This window comes from Dioscorea cayenensis, chromosome 1 (assembly GCF_009730915.1).
Source record: "Dioscorea cayenensis subsp. rotundata cultivar TDr96_F1 chromosome 1, TDr96_F1_v2_PseudoChromosome.rev07_lg8_w22 25.fasta, whole genome shotgun sequence".
Taxonomy (NCBI): Eukaryota; Viridiplantae; Streptophyta; class Magnoliopsida; order Dioscoreales; family Dioscoreaceae; genus Dioscorea; species Dioscorea cayenensis.
In genome coordinates this window covers 29,664,573-29,683,509 of record NC_052471.1, presented here as the reverse complement: position 1 = coordinate 29,683,509, position 18,937 = coordinate 29,664,573, and the positions used below count along the sequence as shown (strand labels likewise).

The 18,937-nt window shown below is 34.1% G+C and overlaps 3 protein-coding genes across 10 annotated transcripts; 1 reads left to right on the top strand and 2 right to left on the bottom strand.

The window, feature by feature from the left end:
• Positions 1–1,046: 1,046 nt before the first annotated feature.
• LOC120262189 lies at positions 1,047–4,690 on the bottom strand. Of its 8 annotated transcripts, none has more exons than XM_039270288.1 (9): positions 4,651–4,690; positions 3,903–4,245; positions 3,451–3,800; positions 3,118–3,367; positions 2,541–2,706; positions 2,350–2,452; positions 2,125–2,253; positions 1,425–1,640; positions 1,055–1,333 (listed from the first exon to the last, which is right to left on the bottom strand). In XM_039270288.1, the coding sequence occupies exons 2-9, from the start codon at positions 4,165–4,167 to the stop codon at positions 1,055–1,057; spliced, it is 1,758 nt and encodes a 585-aa protein (XP_039126222.1). In that variant the 5' UTR covers positions 4,168–4,245; positions 4,651–4,690. The 8 variants fall into 8 exon arrangements, with proteins under 8 accessions (XP_039126236.1, XP_039126222.1, XP_039126203.1 ...); XM_039270269.1 differs by lacking the exon at positions 4,651–4,690 and adding an exon at positions 4,278–4,639 and having other exon boundaries at positions 3,903–4,194; XM_039270274.1 differs by lacking the exon at positions 4,651–4,690 and adding an exon at positions 4,340–4,639.
• Positions 4,691–6,963: 2,273 nt separating this feature from the next.
• On the bottom strand, positions 6,964–12,082 carry LOC120258632. Its single transcript, XM_039266088.1, has 11 exons — positions 11,916–12,082; positions 11,700–11,783; positions 11,227–11,322; positions 11,070–11,145; positions 10,896–10,991; positions 10,682–10,787; positions 10,487–10,592; positions 9,910–10,047; positions 8,826–8,931; positions 8,160–8,359; positions 6,964–7,347 (listed from the first exon to the last, which is right to left on the bottom strand). The coding sequence occupies exons 1-11, from the start codon at positions 11,982–11,984 to the stop codon at positions 7,279–7,281; spliced, it is 1,146 nt and encodes a 381-aa protein (XP_039122022.1). The 5' UTR covers positions 11,985–12,082; the 3' UTR covers positions 6,964–7,278.
• An 872-nt stretch (positions 12,083–12,954) lies between these two features.
• LOC120258623 lies at positions 12,955–18,030 on the top strand. The gene is made up of 9 exons (XM_039266083.1): positions 12,955–13,030; positions 13,999–14,197; positions 14,464–14,769; positions 14,885–15,161; positions 15,288–15,434; positions 15,523–15,647; positions 15,876–16,080; positions 17,245–17,495; positions 17,658–18,030. Exons 2-9 carry the CDS (start codon positions 14,088–14,090, stop codon positions 17,824–17,826), a joined length of 1,590 nt encoding a protein of 529 aa, XP_039122017.1. The 5' UTR covers positions 12,955–13,030; positions 13,999–14,087; the 3' UTR covers positions 17,827–18,030.
• The last annotated feature ends 907 nt before the right edge of the window (positions 18,031–18,937 follow it).

The following is an 18,937-nucleotide window of genomic DNA, read 5'->3' as shown; positions in this document are numbered from 1 at the left end:
CTTTTCAGATCAAGAGTAGAGTTGAGTGGCGGATAGCTTAGCGGGGATCGTTAGGCAATCGTCGAGTATTAGCATATATTAAGTCCCCTTTTTTTGTGTGGCTATGTTTTATTTGTATAAGTTTATATTGGTTTTGCAATCCACTGAGTTTGATTCTTTGTTCTGTTTTGGATCAGGTTTTGAGGCCTTGTATGCCTACATGGTTTCGGCCTTATAGGTGTACGGCCGTTTGTCGACGTCCCAGGTCCATAGAACTGGGTTCGGGGCGTGACACTCTATTAATGTACTGTTAGCTGATTTGATAAAAACACATTAACACTACACACTATATATATATATATATATATATAATAAATAAGAAGATCACAAAGTTGAGGTTTCTTATGATTAATTAAGATATATATATATATATATAAGACAAGCCCACATCCTCAAAATTCATTTAGAAAAATAATACTTTAAAAACTTGAGAAAATAAAGGTGACAAAGTATATATATATTTTAATCTTTAACCGGGGCAAACCCTTGAATCTAACTATTTTTTATAAATTTGGAGAAACTATCAAAACCTCAATCTTGTTGAGAAAATATGTATAAATATATCACTTATGAAAATGTATCACTCAAAAAATTTAAAACATATATATATAGTGAGTTTAAATCATTTGCGTATATAGGTAAATGACTTAAAACTAGAAATATTTATTTGAAGTCATTGGATGATAATGATTATCATTTATATAAATACTATGCAAATTTATAGTGCATAATTACTATGTAATACTATATAATATTGTTTGATATTGTTTAATACTATTTTTGAATAAATCGTAGCTATTGAATAATAATCCAATACCTACTATAGACATTTCTACAACTAAAACTCTAATAAATTTTAGGGTTTGTTGCAAAAAATCCAATATAAGAAAACAATGGAGGGAGTATGCATATAGTGTTTATACAGTATATATATATTCTTGTTATAAATGTACAATCTTTATTCAAGTATCTACAAGTGATTTACAAGTATTTACAAGAAGAAAAAAACTCATTTTTACCAAAACCTATCTTTGTTAACACTAAGATAACCAGCCATTACTTTTCCTCCAGTGTTCCTCATTCCATCTATCAAGTAACACCATGTCGAACCTAATGCTCCGACGAAAAAATCGGCTTCAGTCGCCATTATAAAATTAACCAGAGGATAATTCGTGCTCGTCTCTCTACCAAGACTTGCCTCGTACACTGCCATTGTTGTGTTCCCGACTTGCCGTGTTATGTTCGTGTAGTAAACGTTCCAGTTCTCATACATTTTCGATTTATCAATGACTTCCTGTTCAATAATAACACATTCCATTACATATCTTAATAGTCTCATATCGGTTAATTTAGTAAAATATCACTATGAACATGTATATATATACCTGCATTTCTGTTGAGAGCCATATGCTGTTGAGATGTGGGAAACGGGTGCGAATTCGATCGGCAAGATGCATGTAATGTTCGAATTCGACTATTTTCATTTCGCAAGCTTTGTCGCCCATTCTTACGTGCATGCTCAAAAGTGGTCTCGGAATCCATGGTCTGTGGTTGGACCATACAAAATGTTCGATGTCCTGTTGTGATCTGTTGATAGATACCTAAAACATCAAAATTGTTCTTGCTTAATGTTAAGAAATTCTGATATTCGATTTTTTTTATAGTTTTAAGATTTTCATTTGATTAATTTCTTCGAATTATTCGTTCAAATGAAGAAATAGGCAAGAGCTAGTTGATAACCGTTTGCGCGATATAGAGTATCAAAAACTTTTAAGCAAACATGTTCTTGGTTTTAGAGCTAAGAATATTCCAAGTAATACAAATTTGTTACTGCTCGTCATAAATAGCCGAAAAATTCTAACTATAAAAAGAAATCGGTCATTCTCAATTTATAGTCATGGATACGAATGATATAATTATTGACAAAAGTAGCTACAATAACTAGTTCATCAGTTTAGAACATACCAACATGTAAATGCGAGCAAAATTCGCAAGTATTTCAGATAAGTTCAAGACGAAGTATCAGAGTGTATCAAGAATTACCACGACGAACAGAATTAATGGCATTGTAATTAAATGATATACCTCAGGCCAATTTGCCGGAAGATTTTCAAGAACCATTTTGGCAGAATCCATTCCAAATGCTGTATGTCGAGCGACATTAAGTAGCTGACATGTATACTCACTTTGGAACCTCATCAAATACCGTATCGCCTGCAATAGAACAAAATCTCATGCGACAAAATTCAGTAATTAATACAACCAAGAAATCAAGTCAAGAGTTTGTGACAGTAGTGCCGGTAACGGTACCTGTGCACGCCACCATCTTCGATCCATTTTACGGTGGTGTGTAAGTAGAGTTCCATCTACATCGGTTGTAGGCTGTAAATAATCCCATGGATTTCCCCATACTCTGTTCATCATCAAATATAAATTTCATCACAAGTTAATATGATTCGGTCTCTTCACAAAGAAAGTGAATAATATGTGAAGAAATGTACCTAGGTACTCGACCGGTCCATATTTCCTTTGAGGTGTAATTCTCCTTCACAGTTATAATACCATTGTTCCAAGCTTCCGAACTCCTCATGAGATCAAATGCCCGGTCTCGACATTCTTGAGATGTTTCCGGGAAGAAGTAGCAAGACCAATGAGATCGTGAAGAACCTGTAAATACAGTAAGAAACATGGACATAAACACCAAGTGTTTTATGCATGAGTTAAAATATAACTTTCACATCGATAAATACAAAGTTTCTTTCAAGAATAAATAGCAAGTATTTGCTCAGGAGTTAATCATAAGAGCAGAGATATAAATACTTTAGAAAGACTGAAATTCAAAACCTTCACAACCACTGCGAACACTCATCAACAATAAAAAGAAGCCATTTGACCAAAAATTTATCATAGGAACCGATAAAAATCTTTCACAAAGACTGAAATTCAGAACCATCACCAACCACAGTAGGAATTATAACATAAACAAAGTTTTATCAATAATAAAAAGCAGGCAATTTAGCAGAAATCAATCATAAGAATTGAAAAAAAAAATCCTTCACAGAGATCAAAATTCAGAACCTTTACAGCCACTGTGATCTGCCCGGTTATAGTAGTTCGTAACGAGAATTCGTTTCTCATTGATCGCAATAGCAAGAAGTCCTGCCATTCCGGCGAATTGTGCACCTACACCAAAACCCGGCAACCTTTCCCAATCAGCAACAAGAAACCTCAAGTTAGGATCACTACAATTTTCCGGATGTTGATGAATCCATATGTCTTGCTGAACTCCCCGAGTAAGCGGATAGTTCTCCATATCAGATCCTACAATCTGAAAATATTTGATTCCCATTCAAATCACAAATACAAGTGTATTCAATGAAAACTAGACATACAATGTGCTTCAACACATACCCAGGGTGGATAAGCACCGTTGAATTTTGTACGATAATCGACCTGTTCCATGGATACTTTCGGCCAAAGTAACTCTAAGCCTAGCATTCCTCTCCATAAGGTCCAAGGCGGTAAACTTCGATTCATTCCCCGGGAATCGAACTGTCTACTTAATTCTACACTCAATTTACAGTCCTCTAAATGAGGAGGATTAGGCAGACTAGATTTCTTCAATTTTCCAATCAAGAACTCATTCTGAACAACTTTTGATGGTTCATTTAGCACCACATTCCAAGCAGAAAAAAGCAATTTCACTTTCTCATGATCACTAAGTCCTCTGGTTTCATCTGAATTGTCCGAAATATTTATATCTTCAGTTGTAGAATTGCATTAAAAAACATAAAAAAGAACAAAGTGAAGTCAATAAATCAGAATACAGTAATACCCAAAACTGAGGAAGAGAAAACACAGACCTTTGATTGAATCAATCAAGCTTGAATTAAGAGAATTCAATGAAGAAGAACTTGAAAGGTCCAATCCAAACTCCAAATTCCTAAGTGGAGATGGAACAACCAGAAAGAGATAGGTAATACAAACACCACAAAAGAAACCAACCACCCAAATTTTGCAAGAAGATGAGTTCCCCATCTGCATGGCTTTCTGAGATATTATCCTCTCCAAATTCTTCTGAGAAGCTCCTCCTCCTCCTCCTCCTCCTCCTCCTCCTTCAGTTTCCATCCCAATTTCCTCAAAACTCTAATTCCCCTACCAAATTAACCACTCTTTCTATCAATTCATCAAGAAATCATACAAAACCTGAAAAAGATAAGAGCTTTCATTCATCATACACATCAAAATTAGAACTTGACCATGAAAACTAAAAAAGATCATGAAAGAACCAATTGCTGACATGCAAAAGAACAAGCACAAACAAGAAAAAGAGAGAGAGAGAGAGAAAGAAATAAACATGAATGAATGCAAGAAAAGTGTGTGGCCATGGAGGGAGAAGGAGAGAGGGGCCAAGAAAGTTGAGAATAGTTACTAAACACTTGATATGCATGCATGGCAGAAAAGAATGGTGCCAACTGCCAAGTATGCACTATGCAGTAGCAGTACCAAACACAAGAAATGGTCCCAAACAAAGACAATTGCAAAAAAAGAAAAGAAAAGAAAATTAGATGCTGCACTGGCAACAAGCAAAGCTCATCATCAAACTAGTACATTTTTGGTTTTGCCTTGTTTCCAACTTCTCTTTCCTTCTTCCTCCTCACTTTTAGCTTCTTATTATCCACTCTCACTCTATATTTATTTATTTTTTTTAAATTTTTAATTTTTACTATTTATTTATTTATTTATTTATTTATTTATTTATTTATTTATTTATTATGGAGGAAGATGAAGTGATGGTGAAGTAAAGTCTGTGAATGATAGGAGGAGCTTCTGGGGAGGTAGGTAGGAAATTGATTGAGCTTTACTTTGCACTAATTTTTTTGGTGGGCTTCTTAATTACTCTTGGTTTATATGTATATATATATATAGTTTTTTGGTTAAAAAAAAAAGCAAAATTACACATGTAATTGTAAGGTAGTATTGTAAAGTGTGTACTGAAAGTTGAGAATTAATTATTGGTGGGAAAAAAAAAAAGTTGTTGACACTTTAAACTTTAAACCAAGTTTGGTTAAAAGAATTGGTGGGAGATCGAGAGATACTAATAACCAAGAGTGGTTAAATGAGGTTTTATGTTGTTAATGTTAAATCTCATGAGAATTGAATAGAATCAATTGGAAACTATATAATCTTAACTGAAGTAATGTTTTTTTTTTATATAGGGCTACAACAATCACTGATCCTCAGAAAAGTATACGGCGGGGCAGAATTACTATACAGCGAGAGAATTATCACACGTCATCACTCTTTTGAAATTATGGAGCACGATCATGAAGAATTGAACTTGTGTTTCTCTCAAACAAGAGATCCAGAACTAAAATAATGCATTTAGTTACTAATACGTCAAAATCTAAAAATGAGATAATAATATACTTGTCTGTTAAGAGTGTATTATAGTATTAAGAAAATGATTAAAAAATATGCATGGTCTCCTCTCAGTTAGCAAATTTTACAATTTAAAATGAATAAATAAATAAATAATAACTTTTTTAAGGTGTGGAAGTTACGTGCACTGTTTGGGTGATTAAAAAAAAGATTAATGAAGACAGCTAGAGATGTTGATGAAAAAGGAAAGGTTGGCATATCTCATGTCTATTATAATATTCTCAAATAAAAAAATATATATATATGTAATAATGCCTATTTTTTAAGTGTGGAGATTCTCGAGAAGATGTTACCAGTTTAGGGTTTGAAAGAAAAAATTATTAAAAAATTTATTAAAAAAAAAAGCCATGAAATTGACTCAGAAGACGCCATAAATTCTCTCAATTATGAGTATGTAAATAAACAAATATTGTTTAGAAATTTTCCCTTAGCACAATATTTATTTTTTAAAATAACACTCCATCTCCATTTTTAATTCACATCTACTAAAAAATTAATTAAAGTCAGATGCCCATCTCAAATTTATTTTGAAATTATATTAACTTATTAAATTTATTCTCATTTAAAATATAATTTAATAAAATATGTAATTAAACATGATTTATTAAAAATTATAAAATTTCTCAACTGCATTAAATTTTAAAAATAATATTTAATGTTCAATATATGTTTTAAAATTTAAATAGACATATAAAGAGAAGTAAAAAAACCTCCAAAATACCTCTAAAATAGGACAAGTAAAAAAGACCATGAGTAATAAATTAAGTAAACCACACCAAAAAAAAAAAACTGCAAACATTAGAATACATATTTATTTTTAGCATCTACTCAAAGAAGGCATTTATTGAAAAATGAAAATAAATACTAAGTATGAAAAAGGATAAGAACATAAATAAAACAACTATATAAAGAAAGTAAATGGAGCCCTCCAAAGTGACACAGCTTTAAAGACTGTAAAGGTAGCAGTGACCTGCAACAGAAGGCACAAAAAGGACACACAGGTACCTCATGAAAGCTCAGAGTCATATTTTGAACTAACACTGAATAAAAGATCACCTGTGACTTAATATTAAATAGAATGCAAAATCAATATCACATAAATCACCGAAGCATTTGGTAGCAGTTCTGCTGAACTTCAAAAATCAAAAGAGTAGTACCCTTCAGGAATTGATACTAGGGATTGTGCCACTACTAATAATACAGTACATGATGTTCATTAGTCAACTTGAATAAACAAACATTCAAACAGTCTAAATCACACTACTCAAATAATGCAGTACCTAAAATATATTAGTCAGCTTGAATACTCCAATGTAGTTATGAATCATTAAGAGACTAAAAACAATCAATTGGGAAAAATGTTAATCACGAAGAGAAAAGAATTGGACCTTAGACTTTGCATGTGGCATGTTCGGCTGACTCGTCGAGTTCCTGCAATCCCTAAAACAGACATTCAAAATCACAATGATTATTCACGGAAAATCCATGAAACACGAACATTTTCGGTTTTCCTTGACGGTCAACATGTTCACAAAAATTTCTTGCAGCTTCGGTAATTTCTACATAAAATGTATCTTATTTTCTTTTAAAAACCGATGAAATAGTAAGCGCTCGCCATGCATACAGTAGTAGGCAATCATGCACAAAAGAACTCCACAAGCCAGTAGTGGAAATAGAAATTGGCTAACAGGAGCGAAATCTACAATATAAAAACAAATAGTTTAATCTGAAGAAGCCAGGCCGATAGTATCATAGGCATTAACATCTTGTATCATCAGAGCTCTTGCATAGAAGGAATCAATCAAGCTTGACATTGGAATAAAGTAGGGTATCTCTTGTGAGTGGCATATTAAGAAGAAGGTAGATCTGCAAAGCCAAGTAATTGTATCAGTATCCCATAAACATAATAGGTTTTTGCATGTATACCATCACAAAGATAGGTAATTATTAAACCCTTGCAAAAACCAATTTTTCTTCTTATATGCTCCTCCAAATCATCGTTATTTGCATACATACATACATACATACATACACACACACCCCTTTGCTTAGAAATCAACTAAAAAGCAATTATACAAAGACCAAACTATCCATTACTAGAAAAATGATTCCCCAGACACGGTTCCGTAATAGTTATAACGGAACCGAGACGTGGCTCATTTTCACTCATTGGATTGCCTCAATTTAGTGATTATTATAACAAAAGGTAATCATCTTTTAATATAATTACCAACCTATCACTATATTATATTATAAATAAAAACAAAATTTATAAACCCATGGCCAAAAATAAGCCACGTCTTGGTTTCATGGTAGTTACCATGGAACCGAGTCTCCATTACTATCTTCTCACCATCTATCTTTGGATAGGGCAAGAGAAGACCAAAGTCAAGGGAACCTTCATTAACTAAGGGGTATATGATCAAATATAAGTGTTTTATGGCAGTATATAAGCAAATATAACATCTAGAAGGGTATATTAGCAATTTCTCTAAACCGAAATAACATCAGTTTTGTATGATGTTACCATAAAGATTGTCCAAACTATTGTGATACCCAACTAAATCAACTAATTATCAGCACCAATAAATCAGTTAATTATCCCAGAGATCACACCAACTTTTGAGCCCCAGCATATGGTGTGGGAAACCATGCATCAGAGTTATCAAGATCCTTACCCCAATAAAAGTTGAAACGAGGAGAATAACCCCAGTTATCCAAGCCAAACTCCGCCTAACTAGTAAGACCTCCCTCTTTGACACATCAAGGCTGTCTTCCTCCAACAATCGTGAAGTCCTAGGGGAGAATGACAGTTCCAACATTGCTTTTGAGTCAGGATAAGTTTCTTTGTCGCATAAAATAACCCCAGCTATTTTCCCTGCAACAATGTGAGATTGGAAAGCAATAGCCACAGTCAAGACTTTATCTGCTTCACATTAGGTTTGAAAGACATTTGACTTGTTATTAATCTACTTCTACTTTTTCTGCAACTACAAGGTAAATGTCTAATGGCAATCATGGACAAATTTCCAAGAACCATTTGATAAATGTGTAGAAAGCAACCACTGATTGCAAGAAGATCTGCTGGATAGACAAAGTTCATGATCAACTACATTTTTTTCCAAATCAATTTCAGTGGTTTAGTAATATAAACCCCTGACATATGTTAATAGAAGAAGCAATTGACAGAAAAAGGACATGAAAAAAATTATGTAATGCTCCAATCACTTGGATTTTGTCAAGTACCTTGAAGACCAAGATCCAAATTCATAGCATGGGTGAGAAAACATGTGGGGCCATAGCTCTGTTTAGTACAATATAACCAAATTATATTTATGACTAACCTCCATAAGATTTTTGTAATAAATCAAACAGCTTGATAAGTATTGTCTGGAGAAGCTCTACTCCTTGGTCAACCACATTGCCTGGACCATATTCCTCTTTCAAAGCCTGTACAGAGCTATCAAATTAACATCTAAAATAACATGTAAAACAAACAAAATCTGAACAGCACACACAAAATAATAACGAGAAACTAATCAAATTACCGAGCCACATCCTACAACTTGAACTGTAACTACTTAAGAAGATAGATGAACAATTCAACAATATAAAAAAAAACCTATGGAAAAGATATTTATAGAATAAACCGAGAAGGAGAAACAAAAAGGATTTTGAAAATTGGTAGAACATTTTAGATCATGAAAAAAGAAATAGTGAATGTTGCATGCACCTCCAAAAATGGAGTATGGCTTACAAGCATGAATTTGTATAAAAATGTCGGCTGCAGCACAGATAAATGAGAAAGAATAAAGACAAAAACATTTCCAACACATTGCTCATGTACGACTTGATGCCTCCTAAAAAATTTGCACATGATAGGTGATACAGCTGCCTAGCTACCTTGCCCAAATATCAAGTGCCAAATGTGAGAAAAAAAAATATCGAGAAGTTCACAATAAAATTTGCATATAAGATCAAACTTGATATAGTGTTTCTAGCCATGTATCAAGGTGTCAACACATTCAAATATGACATATCAAATAGAAATAATAATCTTGAGACAAAAAAGCATTTTCCTTGAAACTAGTTATATGCAATAAGCTTGACAACATGAACCAAACAAAGGAGAATACAACTGATGGTCAAAACAATACCAAATTATCAAGGTTGCCAAAATCATACTTCATGACAGTTAACAAGTGTGATTGGCAATACTAAAACCAATGGAAAGATATGCCAAGAAAATCATTGAATAGAAGTGAGAAGGACAAACAATAACCAAATTAATAAAGATGAATTGGTCATGTAAAGTTTTAATGGGACAATAAATTGTGAAGTAAAACATCATTTGTCAAGACAATAGAACAATTTGACAGATTGCCAAGTGAATGAATAAAATTCTGAAAGAGAAGAGAAAGCAGTCACCTCAATGCCCATGAAACGGCCAAACAACAACTCTGCAGGGTTCACACTGCTTTGAGAAATGTCTTCATGAATCTTTACTGCATTTTTTATGTTTCGAACTAGGGAAGCAACACTTAATACAAATTTTAGATCTGCTTTCTGCAAAGAGAGCACAACTTCAGGTAAGAAAAAACTAGAAAGCATAATTCTCATTGGTGTATATGAAAAACATACAGCATGTTGCAACCAGATCTCAAAAATCTCAATCATAACTAGAACACACAGCAAGTGCTAAAAACTTTTCTAGGACAAAGCTGCTTTTCCAGGCAATGAGAATTAAACCACCTATAAGAAAATAGCAAAACATGCGAGACAGATTCAGCACAGGATGAACTAAAGTTTGGAACAAGTATAATGCATTAAGCAGGATTTTCACATGTAGCACATAGAACATCTTAGTAGATAAGTGGCTGCATTTATGCTCCATAGAGCACTACATGACATATAATAGAAATCTAATTTTTGTAGTGAGCACGAGGTAGATAGAAAGTGGCAGAAGACAGAAAGCAGTGCAATGCAACAAGTTCCAAAAGCGGACCTTAGTGAGTTGCAGGCTCAAAGTTGCGCCACTAGCCAAAGGAACTTTTAACTCTCCATCAAATGACTCTGCAGAACCAACAAATGATCCACCCAAACCACTGAGCCTGCATCAATTCCACAAATTTCAGCTGCTAGTTCTTTGTTTGAATAGATAATATTTCTAGGAATTGATGGAATCCCGCAGCAAAATAACACGTGGAGCATACTTACAAGGATGTGGAATTCTTTACCAAGACATGAAGCATCACAATCAACACTTATAGATTCATCTAAAGGAACAACAGAAATCTCAGCATCACCTGAAACGGGCATAAAATTGTCATACCATTTTATTTTATTTTATTTTTTATATTATTTTTTTGTTAATTTGTGAGACACTCCAAAAGACCAACATTGGCTCTACTCACCAGGGAGTTCTATTGCAGCTATACTTGAGCCATGAACCTCGGTACTTAAAGTATTGCCCGAAAGGGAGTTTAAGTGGTCAGTTGACAACAGACTATCTGCAAGTATATGGTGTTCAAAACAAAATCTCACATAAAAGAAGATTACTAGTGTTCCCTAATAACGCAAATACATACCCTCAGTTCCTCTGACTTCCATTGCAAAAACAGCACGGGGCCTGTCAAATGGACTTGGCAGGAGGATCTCATTTAACTGGTGAGAAAAGGCATCACTTGTCAGAGCTCCACAAGTAATGTGAATATTTCGGAATATAAGATTTGCAATGATTCATACTTTAGATGAAGATTTAGCATCGAGCAAGGGAGATGGTGCAAACCCAAGTAAAACTGATACAGTTGCAGCAACCTCCTGTGCTGAAATTGAGCTCATCTGCAATAACACAACTGAGATCATCAATTCATGCGTGTGCTAGAATGCGGCAGAAGAAAACAACAAATCATTCAGGGAGCTGCATAAGCTGAGAAAAGAATTGTTGCACAACCCTAAGTTGCATTAAGAATAGGAATGATCAAAATTAAGCTTAACACTTTTCCTAATAAATAGGTTTGCTTAGGAAATTTTCAAAACTAAATACAATCAAGATGAATTATATGCAATCACGAATCAACCACATCAAAAACAGACAGCTGATTTTCAAGAAAAATGCACCAAATTTAACCCAAAAATTCATCTAACTATACAAAACCCGTAAATCCAATATACAATGATGAATAAACCAAAATCAACGAATTTTTCTACAATATCACCTTCCGTTCTCCATCAGATGGATTGCTCCGGATGTATCTATGCTGAGAACCATCGAAGAAGACGACCGATCGGCTGCTGGCAACCTGGATTAGCCAAAAATACATCCAAATTTAGCAATTTACACATCGGATCCAAAAACGAAACAAAGTTTCAACATCAAAAGAGCAAGGAAAAACCCATCAATTCGGAGTGGAGAAAGAGAGAATCAACATTACCCTAGCTTCCAGACAGATGATTGAAGCCAAGATCACCAAGCTAACATTGAGAATAGTACGAACATCCATCGCCGGAGATTTCTCTGAGAATCTAGGGCTTCCGATGGGTCCTCAACGAAGAAGATGAGCCTCGAGACCAAGACACGAATGAATAATTTTTTGGGGAATTTTTGGGGTTGGTTTCTTCTGTGCCGCCGGAACACAACTGTAAAACCACACCCACTCTCGATGACCTCCACGTGTTATGAGTCGTTTCCATATGTTCCATGTGCGTGATATGGGCCCGAGAATGAGTTGGGCTTGCTTGAACATGGGCCCGATCCACTCCCTTTCAGAATTTTATTTATTCCTCCCCAGCAAATAGCGATATTAATTAAATAAATACAAATTAATCTTTTTAATTAAATTTATTATTTCATTAGACAACACTAGACCCTCTAGCGGCACGTCATATAAATGATGGGTGAGTAGTGCCGGGTTGAATTCCGCACCGTAATAATATACGTTGAATGTTATAAAAAATACTCTTCATTACGTTCTTATAAGAGTAGCCGAGTTGCAAAATAAAAGATTTACTATTACAAATTGTAGTCTTTGACTCTATGATATATTACATTGAATGTTTTCATCCATTTCATATAATAAAATCTTTAGAGATCATTAAGCACTGTAGTTGACGTACCATCATGCTTAAATGTTTTTTTGACAATTATTGTTGGGGCCATAATTGATAAATATTTTTATAATTTTTTGTCATAGTAAAATATATATATAAAAATATCATACTATATTAGACTAGATTAACAAATATCAGCATGACATATTTATGTTAGAATTAAGGGCTCATTATAAAAGAGTTAAAAGAGCATAACATAATAAGGAATTAAAATATAATTATGTAAAGTTCAGGGGGTTATATGCAAATAATTAAAACTAAGATAAAAAAAAGGAAATAAAAACGTTTAGATAATGTTCACTAGGATCCGAGCTCAACCGCGGAAATGGACGGCTGTGATCGCATCAAGATTAACAACAACGATCTCGCAAAGCTCGTCCAAAGTTCAAAGCAAAGCCTGAAGGCATCGTCCCCGTTGAACATGCGGAGAGAGAAACAGGTAAAGAACTCATCCTCTTTCGAAACCCTAGCTCCAAATCATGAATTCATGTAGATTTTTGTGATCCTTTGTTGGTTTGGATCTTTTCTATCTAGGGTTTTTTTGTGTTTTCAATGCATTTTTTGCTAGATAATTTTTTCTTTTGTGATTTTTTTGGAATTTGAGCTTGAATCTTTGAATTTGGGCATGTGATGCTTAGAACACCGTGTTGATGAATTTGTTGGTGTTTCTAGGGTTGTGTTTGTGATTTAGACATAGTTTTTTTTTTTTGTTTTGTTTTTAGTTTTTCTAGTTTGATTAAGTGCACATAATGCAAGTAGTTTCTGTTGGTTCTCTTCTCTCTAAATAGGGTTCCTATTTTTTGTTAGATTATTGATTGCATTTTCATAGGTTTCCATATGGTTTTTTGTGGAATTTGAGCTTGAATCGTTGAATTTGGTGTAATGATGTACATAATATTGGGTTGATGAATTTCTTCCAATTCTACATTTCTTTGCGATCTTGAAAGAATCTTTTCCTAGTTGGATTTAGTTCATGTCATATGCGTATAGATTGTTACGATCTTCTGCCGGTTCTCTTCTTCCCTATCAATGTAGGTATAGATTGTGAAGATCTTCTGTTGGTTCTCTTCTTCTCTATTTAGGGCTTTTGTTCTCAACGTATTTTATAGTTATCACTTCTTTTGTGGATTTTCATGGCTTTCTGTTGAATTTTAGCTTGAAACTTTTAATTTGGGGGTATGATGCATAGAATACCACACTGATGAATTTCTTGTGGTTTTTTGTTTACTGCATATGTTTAAATTTTGAGAGAGCATTTATTTATTTTTTCTTGTTAGATTAAGTGCATATAATGTAGTAGTTTTGACTGGAGAGTATAAATTGGAACCTCCATCCATTTTGATGTTTGTGTCTTCTTAATTAAGTCTGTCACGCTTATCACCTGCCAAATTCTCATGCCTTTTGCAGGTTAACCTTACTGGGATGCATTAATTGGAATGCTTGATTATATCCGAGTCAAACATATGCACTAGTCAAGAAGCAAATATTGTTTCTGAATGGCTGATTGCGCTTCTCTACCGTCTTGTGTGCATCTAAAGCTGCGCCAAATTCAGCCCAGAAAAATTAGTTTGAACCCCAGACATGCGTTTGCTAGAATGCTTAAAAGGTATCATCACACTCTCTGTCTATATCTTCTTGTGTACCATGACTCTTTCTTTTTAAGGACTTGGTTTTGCATTGGTCAGTGCTTATTCTTCAAGTTTTACTATTATTCATTACATATTCATTGTGTTAGTTATTCAGAATCATGATTTGAGAAGTATATATGGTTTAAGATATTGATGAATGTTTATTGAGTATAAGTGGTTTGTTACTTATTCAATTTGCCTGACCATAGTTTGGAATCTTCCTACTTTTATTTTGTGAATGTAGGGAGTGGTTCCCTCTCAGAAGTAGTCTCTCGATTCAATTTTCTTTACCTCAAGGTCATGTTTGTGTCACTCCAATTTTGTCTTGTGCTGAAGAAACTCTATATCTGAAAAGGAGTACCTCGAGGTGTTATTGCTTTGGATCCTTGTCAAACCCTGAGAGTTTATGGTCACTGAATTGGGTGCCTCTTGCTGATCAAGTGCTTCTAATAACAAGTATAATATTTGCACATATGGCTGGAGTGGTACCGCAAGAGAGAAACTTTGGAGGATACAAAGATGATGGTCGCAACAAGAACCAACTCCAATAAGCTCAACCTTTTATGGTAGGTAAGAGTAAACAGCTTAAAATATGGATGTATACTTTCAGGGTGACTTTCATTGATCTTAGTAAATATGCCATCATACACAATGTGTTTATTCAGTTTTATCTTTGTTATTTACGTTAAAGTCACTTGTTTCTTGGGCAGATCTGCTGAAAATGGGAGTACAAATACTTCCATGGATTCTTGGGATGAAGTGAAAAAGAAACTCATGGGTGCTTTAAATGCAATCCAATATAATGTTGTGGCCAAAGGACTGAATGATCAAGCAATTAGTTATAAAACTGACAGGAAAAACCATCCTCTAAGTCTACATGCCATTGCTGAGGGACCTAGGTTGCGATTGTTTTTATCTACTGTGCTCCATCTTCAGAAAGAGGCAGGCATTGTCTTTGATACTTATTTTTGATGATTATGTCGCTTATGTCTTTCCTTTTGATTATTATGCCCATTTTCCCTATGATTTTGATGATGCCATTTACGTAATTAATTTTCTTATTGGCAGTTGAATGATATCTCTGGAATTCATGAAGCTGGTATCCAAGAAGCTTGGCTGGAAACTGCATCAGAACTTATAAAGGAGTCTGTACAGCCAGTTTTCATAAAATGGCTGAAAGACGAATTCACCCTGGAGAATGAAGAGCCTGATGTGGTTTTAAATATTTTGGAGTTTTGAGATATTCTGATCTGTTTATTTTTGCCATTACTGCAAATTTTTGATTGTTAGATATCTGTTTCAGAATCTTTTGAAAAGAGTTTCCCTGAAATTGAAGGAAGGTGATAGAGTGCTACTAGGCGTTCTTAGATGTGGGAAAGCTGATCTTTATGCAGATCTGTTGTTTTTCCTTAAGTTTGGGTCTTGCAGGTCACACAACTAATCTTTTTCAGTAATTTGTTGTTTTTTCACTTTCTTTTTTCTGAGGGCTGTTAACAGTTGACACACCTTCTTTCATTAGGGGCATTTTATCTCTCATCTCAGCATATCTCCGCTCACATATATTCCTCGTGTCTCAAAGTAGTGTATTCAATTTATTTCTTATGCTTATTGAATGTTGTCTTTGTTTATTCACTAGTAAGTATTACTCTGTACCAGGGCTGGGTGCTGTACTGATAAGAAATTCTTAGACCAATTTGCCGTGGATATTTTAGAAGACCTGGTAATTATGCTGGCAGATGTGATCACAAATATTTATCTTGAGCTTATCTCTGTTGACAGTAGCATGTCTAGTGAAATGAATGGCTTTGGTTCAAACTTATGCTCTTTATCTACCAGAGCACTTCAGAGGTTACGGAATGAGGTAATATTGCTTTGTGTTCCTTTAAGTTTTGACTCTAAAGAAGTTTGGTTTATCATTCTTGTTGGAAGCTAAAAAGATTTACTTGCCTTTTTTGGCTTGGAAGACCATGCGAGACAATAGTTTGTTTTATTCAGTTTTTCTAACATTACAATGGTGAAGGGCTTTTGAAGGCCTTTGTTGGTGTGTGTTTCCCTTACCTGAAAAGTTTAGCTTCTATTTTTCATTCAAATAATATAGGGAACTTGGTTCATGTTCCTACCTGAAAGGCAATGAGTGCAATTGACTTAGTTCTTGGTGATCATAGAAAATTCTTCTGACAATCATTTGTTTTATAAAAGCCTAAACTTATATTGCTCCTGAAAGAAGATCTGTATTAAACTGGGAACTTTTTGGTGTTTTAAGGTAATCAAAGGTTTAGGTGATCTGAATAACTCTTGGATATTGAAGGCAACTATGGCGGGACTCTTGCCATGAAGTATGCTTCATATGATATATATTGCTTGTGCCCTATCACATTGGTTGAAAGTTGGATTAATCCAAATTTTGGCAGTAGAAGTGTTACACCACACTTAACCCAACTTACTCTAACTTCAAATTTGTATTGTGTATGGATAAAGAAACCATTGTTCTAGGCAGGCCAAGTAGAAATATGATATTTTTTTAATAATTATTCTCATTTGTGTAAAATAGGTCAAACATCACCAATAAATAGTCATATCAATAGTCTTTTGTAATTGCTTTGGGTGATTATTTTCATGATTATAATTAAAAGAATTTTTCTTCCTAACATTAAGAAAGAATTTGAGGATTTATTTTGATGCTTACTCATAATATAAGTTAAATATTACAGTAAATAATAACAATTTCAAAAATATATTCCACGCAATCTAAATGCTACTTTCAGATTATAAATCCCAAAGGGTAAACATGATTTAATAAGTACTTACATAACATTTCATTGAATCCCAAATTGTAAACATGATCTAATAAGTTCAGACATGATTGTTGATATTACATGCATGTAAGGGGTAGTTTGGATATTAACATGTCCATAGATTTTTAAACTAACTTGGAGGCAAAAATGTGCAGTTCTGATGTATCTAGTTGAATGTGTTGTTTCTTTTAAAAGGCAAGTCTTGTTCTTATTCAGATGTTAATCTGTAGGTGACACTGAGCCAGTGGATTCAACAGAACTTTGAGTCAGTGGTCTCGATGTATGAGGACCGATTTGATTTGTTTGTTTTCTCCAAAAACATAATAGCGGACCCGGTTGTGAGCCAAGATGAGAAGCATTTTTGGTGGAAGAAACTTTCTTTCAAGAAGTCGACCACAGCTTCACAGTTGCATCATGTTTACATGAGTTCCTTTTCCTTGCCTGTTAAAAGAACCAAGGAATTAAGAGCCTTGGTTGGATGGTATGTGATTATCATTATGATGCACTTACCTTAATTAAATATAAAGATACTATACTAAAAGCTGATGTATTTTAATTTGACCTAATGTGGCTAGAAAGAAATGTGATTACTGCAAACTATATATTTGTGATGAATACATTATGGTTATTGTTGTGGTTGCAGGAGGTACTACTTCAGCTTGATTCTTGAATTTTCTGATATTACAATGCCTTTTGTTAGAGCTGTTTTCGTGAAGATCAGTGATGCTGTATCTTTCTTCCTTGTGTGTCTGATCGGGAGATCTCTAGGACTAATATATACTGGGATAAGGCAAGCCTTGGGCTTGAGGTGACACAATGTTTTTAGGTTAACTCTCTTTTCTCCATTTTTGCATATCTCCTTTCCTAAAAATTATGGAAGGATGATACCTAATAGTTATGAGTTTGTTTTCATTGTAATTGGATCCTGGAGTGAATATTCACTGATAAAGATAGAATCTTGCGGATTACAGCTGATAAAATTTTCATGTTGCTAATTCCACTGATATGTTAGCATTTGCTTCTCCCTTAAACTGCTTTTATCTGTTTATTTTTCCTGGCAAATGACATGGGCTTTATTCACATTTTGTGGCTTATAGCTCTTTTGAAGTGCTCTCATCTTTGTTGTATTTAAAAATTTCTCATTATGTAAATCACACTTAGAAGTTAATATAGATCATTTCAATGAAGCCAATACTTAGTCCAGATCATCTCTTTGAAATTTCACTGTAGATCATAAGTATGTATGAGTGGTCACTGGAGAGGTCCCTCCTTGATCTCTGTGGGGCATATAGAGTCCTGTGCCCATGCTTGTGACTTTGGGACAAGCCAGGCAATGATAGGTTGTATGCTATCTTTCTTTGTAAAGCTTGTCCATTCAGATGCTTGAGGTTTTTGGGCCATATTTCCTTATGCCCATTCACTGCTGCTGACACAATCTTCTCTCTTTTTTTGAGAGAATATATGCCTATCTTCACTGTCTGAAATTGTTTTCCTTTCATGTCCAGTAAGCATGTTTATTTTGGTGGAGGACCCTCATTGATTCCTATTCCTAATTCTATATGCTTTACTGCAATTAACTGTTTGCTATTGCTGCATCCTATGCTGCTTGGACTATCATATTGCATCAAAAACCTTTACTTTTTCTTGGAATACTTATTCTTTATCCTTCTGAAATTCCTTCATTTCTCTTCCATATGCTTTCTTTGTAGAGTATAAAGTTTTTACTAGTCTTTGAATTATAGCTTTGCAATTATTTTATGGATTTATGCTAAGATTATTTTCATGAACAGAGACACTGAGACACATACACACAAACACATGTAAGGCTGCACCTTTTTGTGATGAGCATTAAAAGCATCAATTCTTGCTGTCTGACTGACAAAGTTTGACAGGGCACTAGATTGGCTGCAGATTATGGTGGTG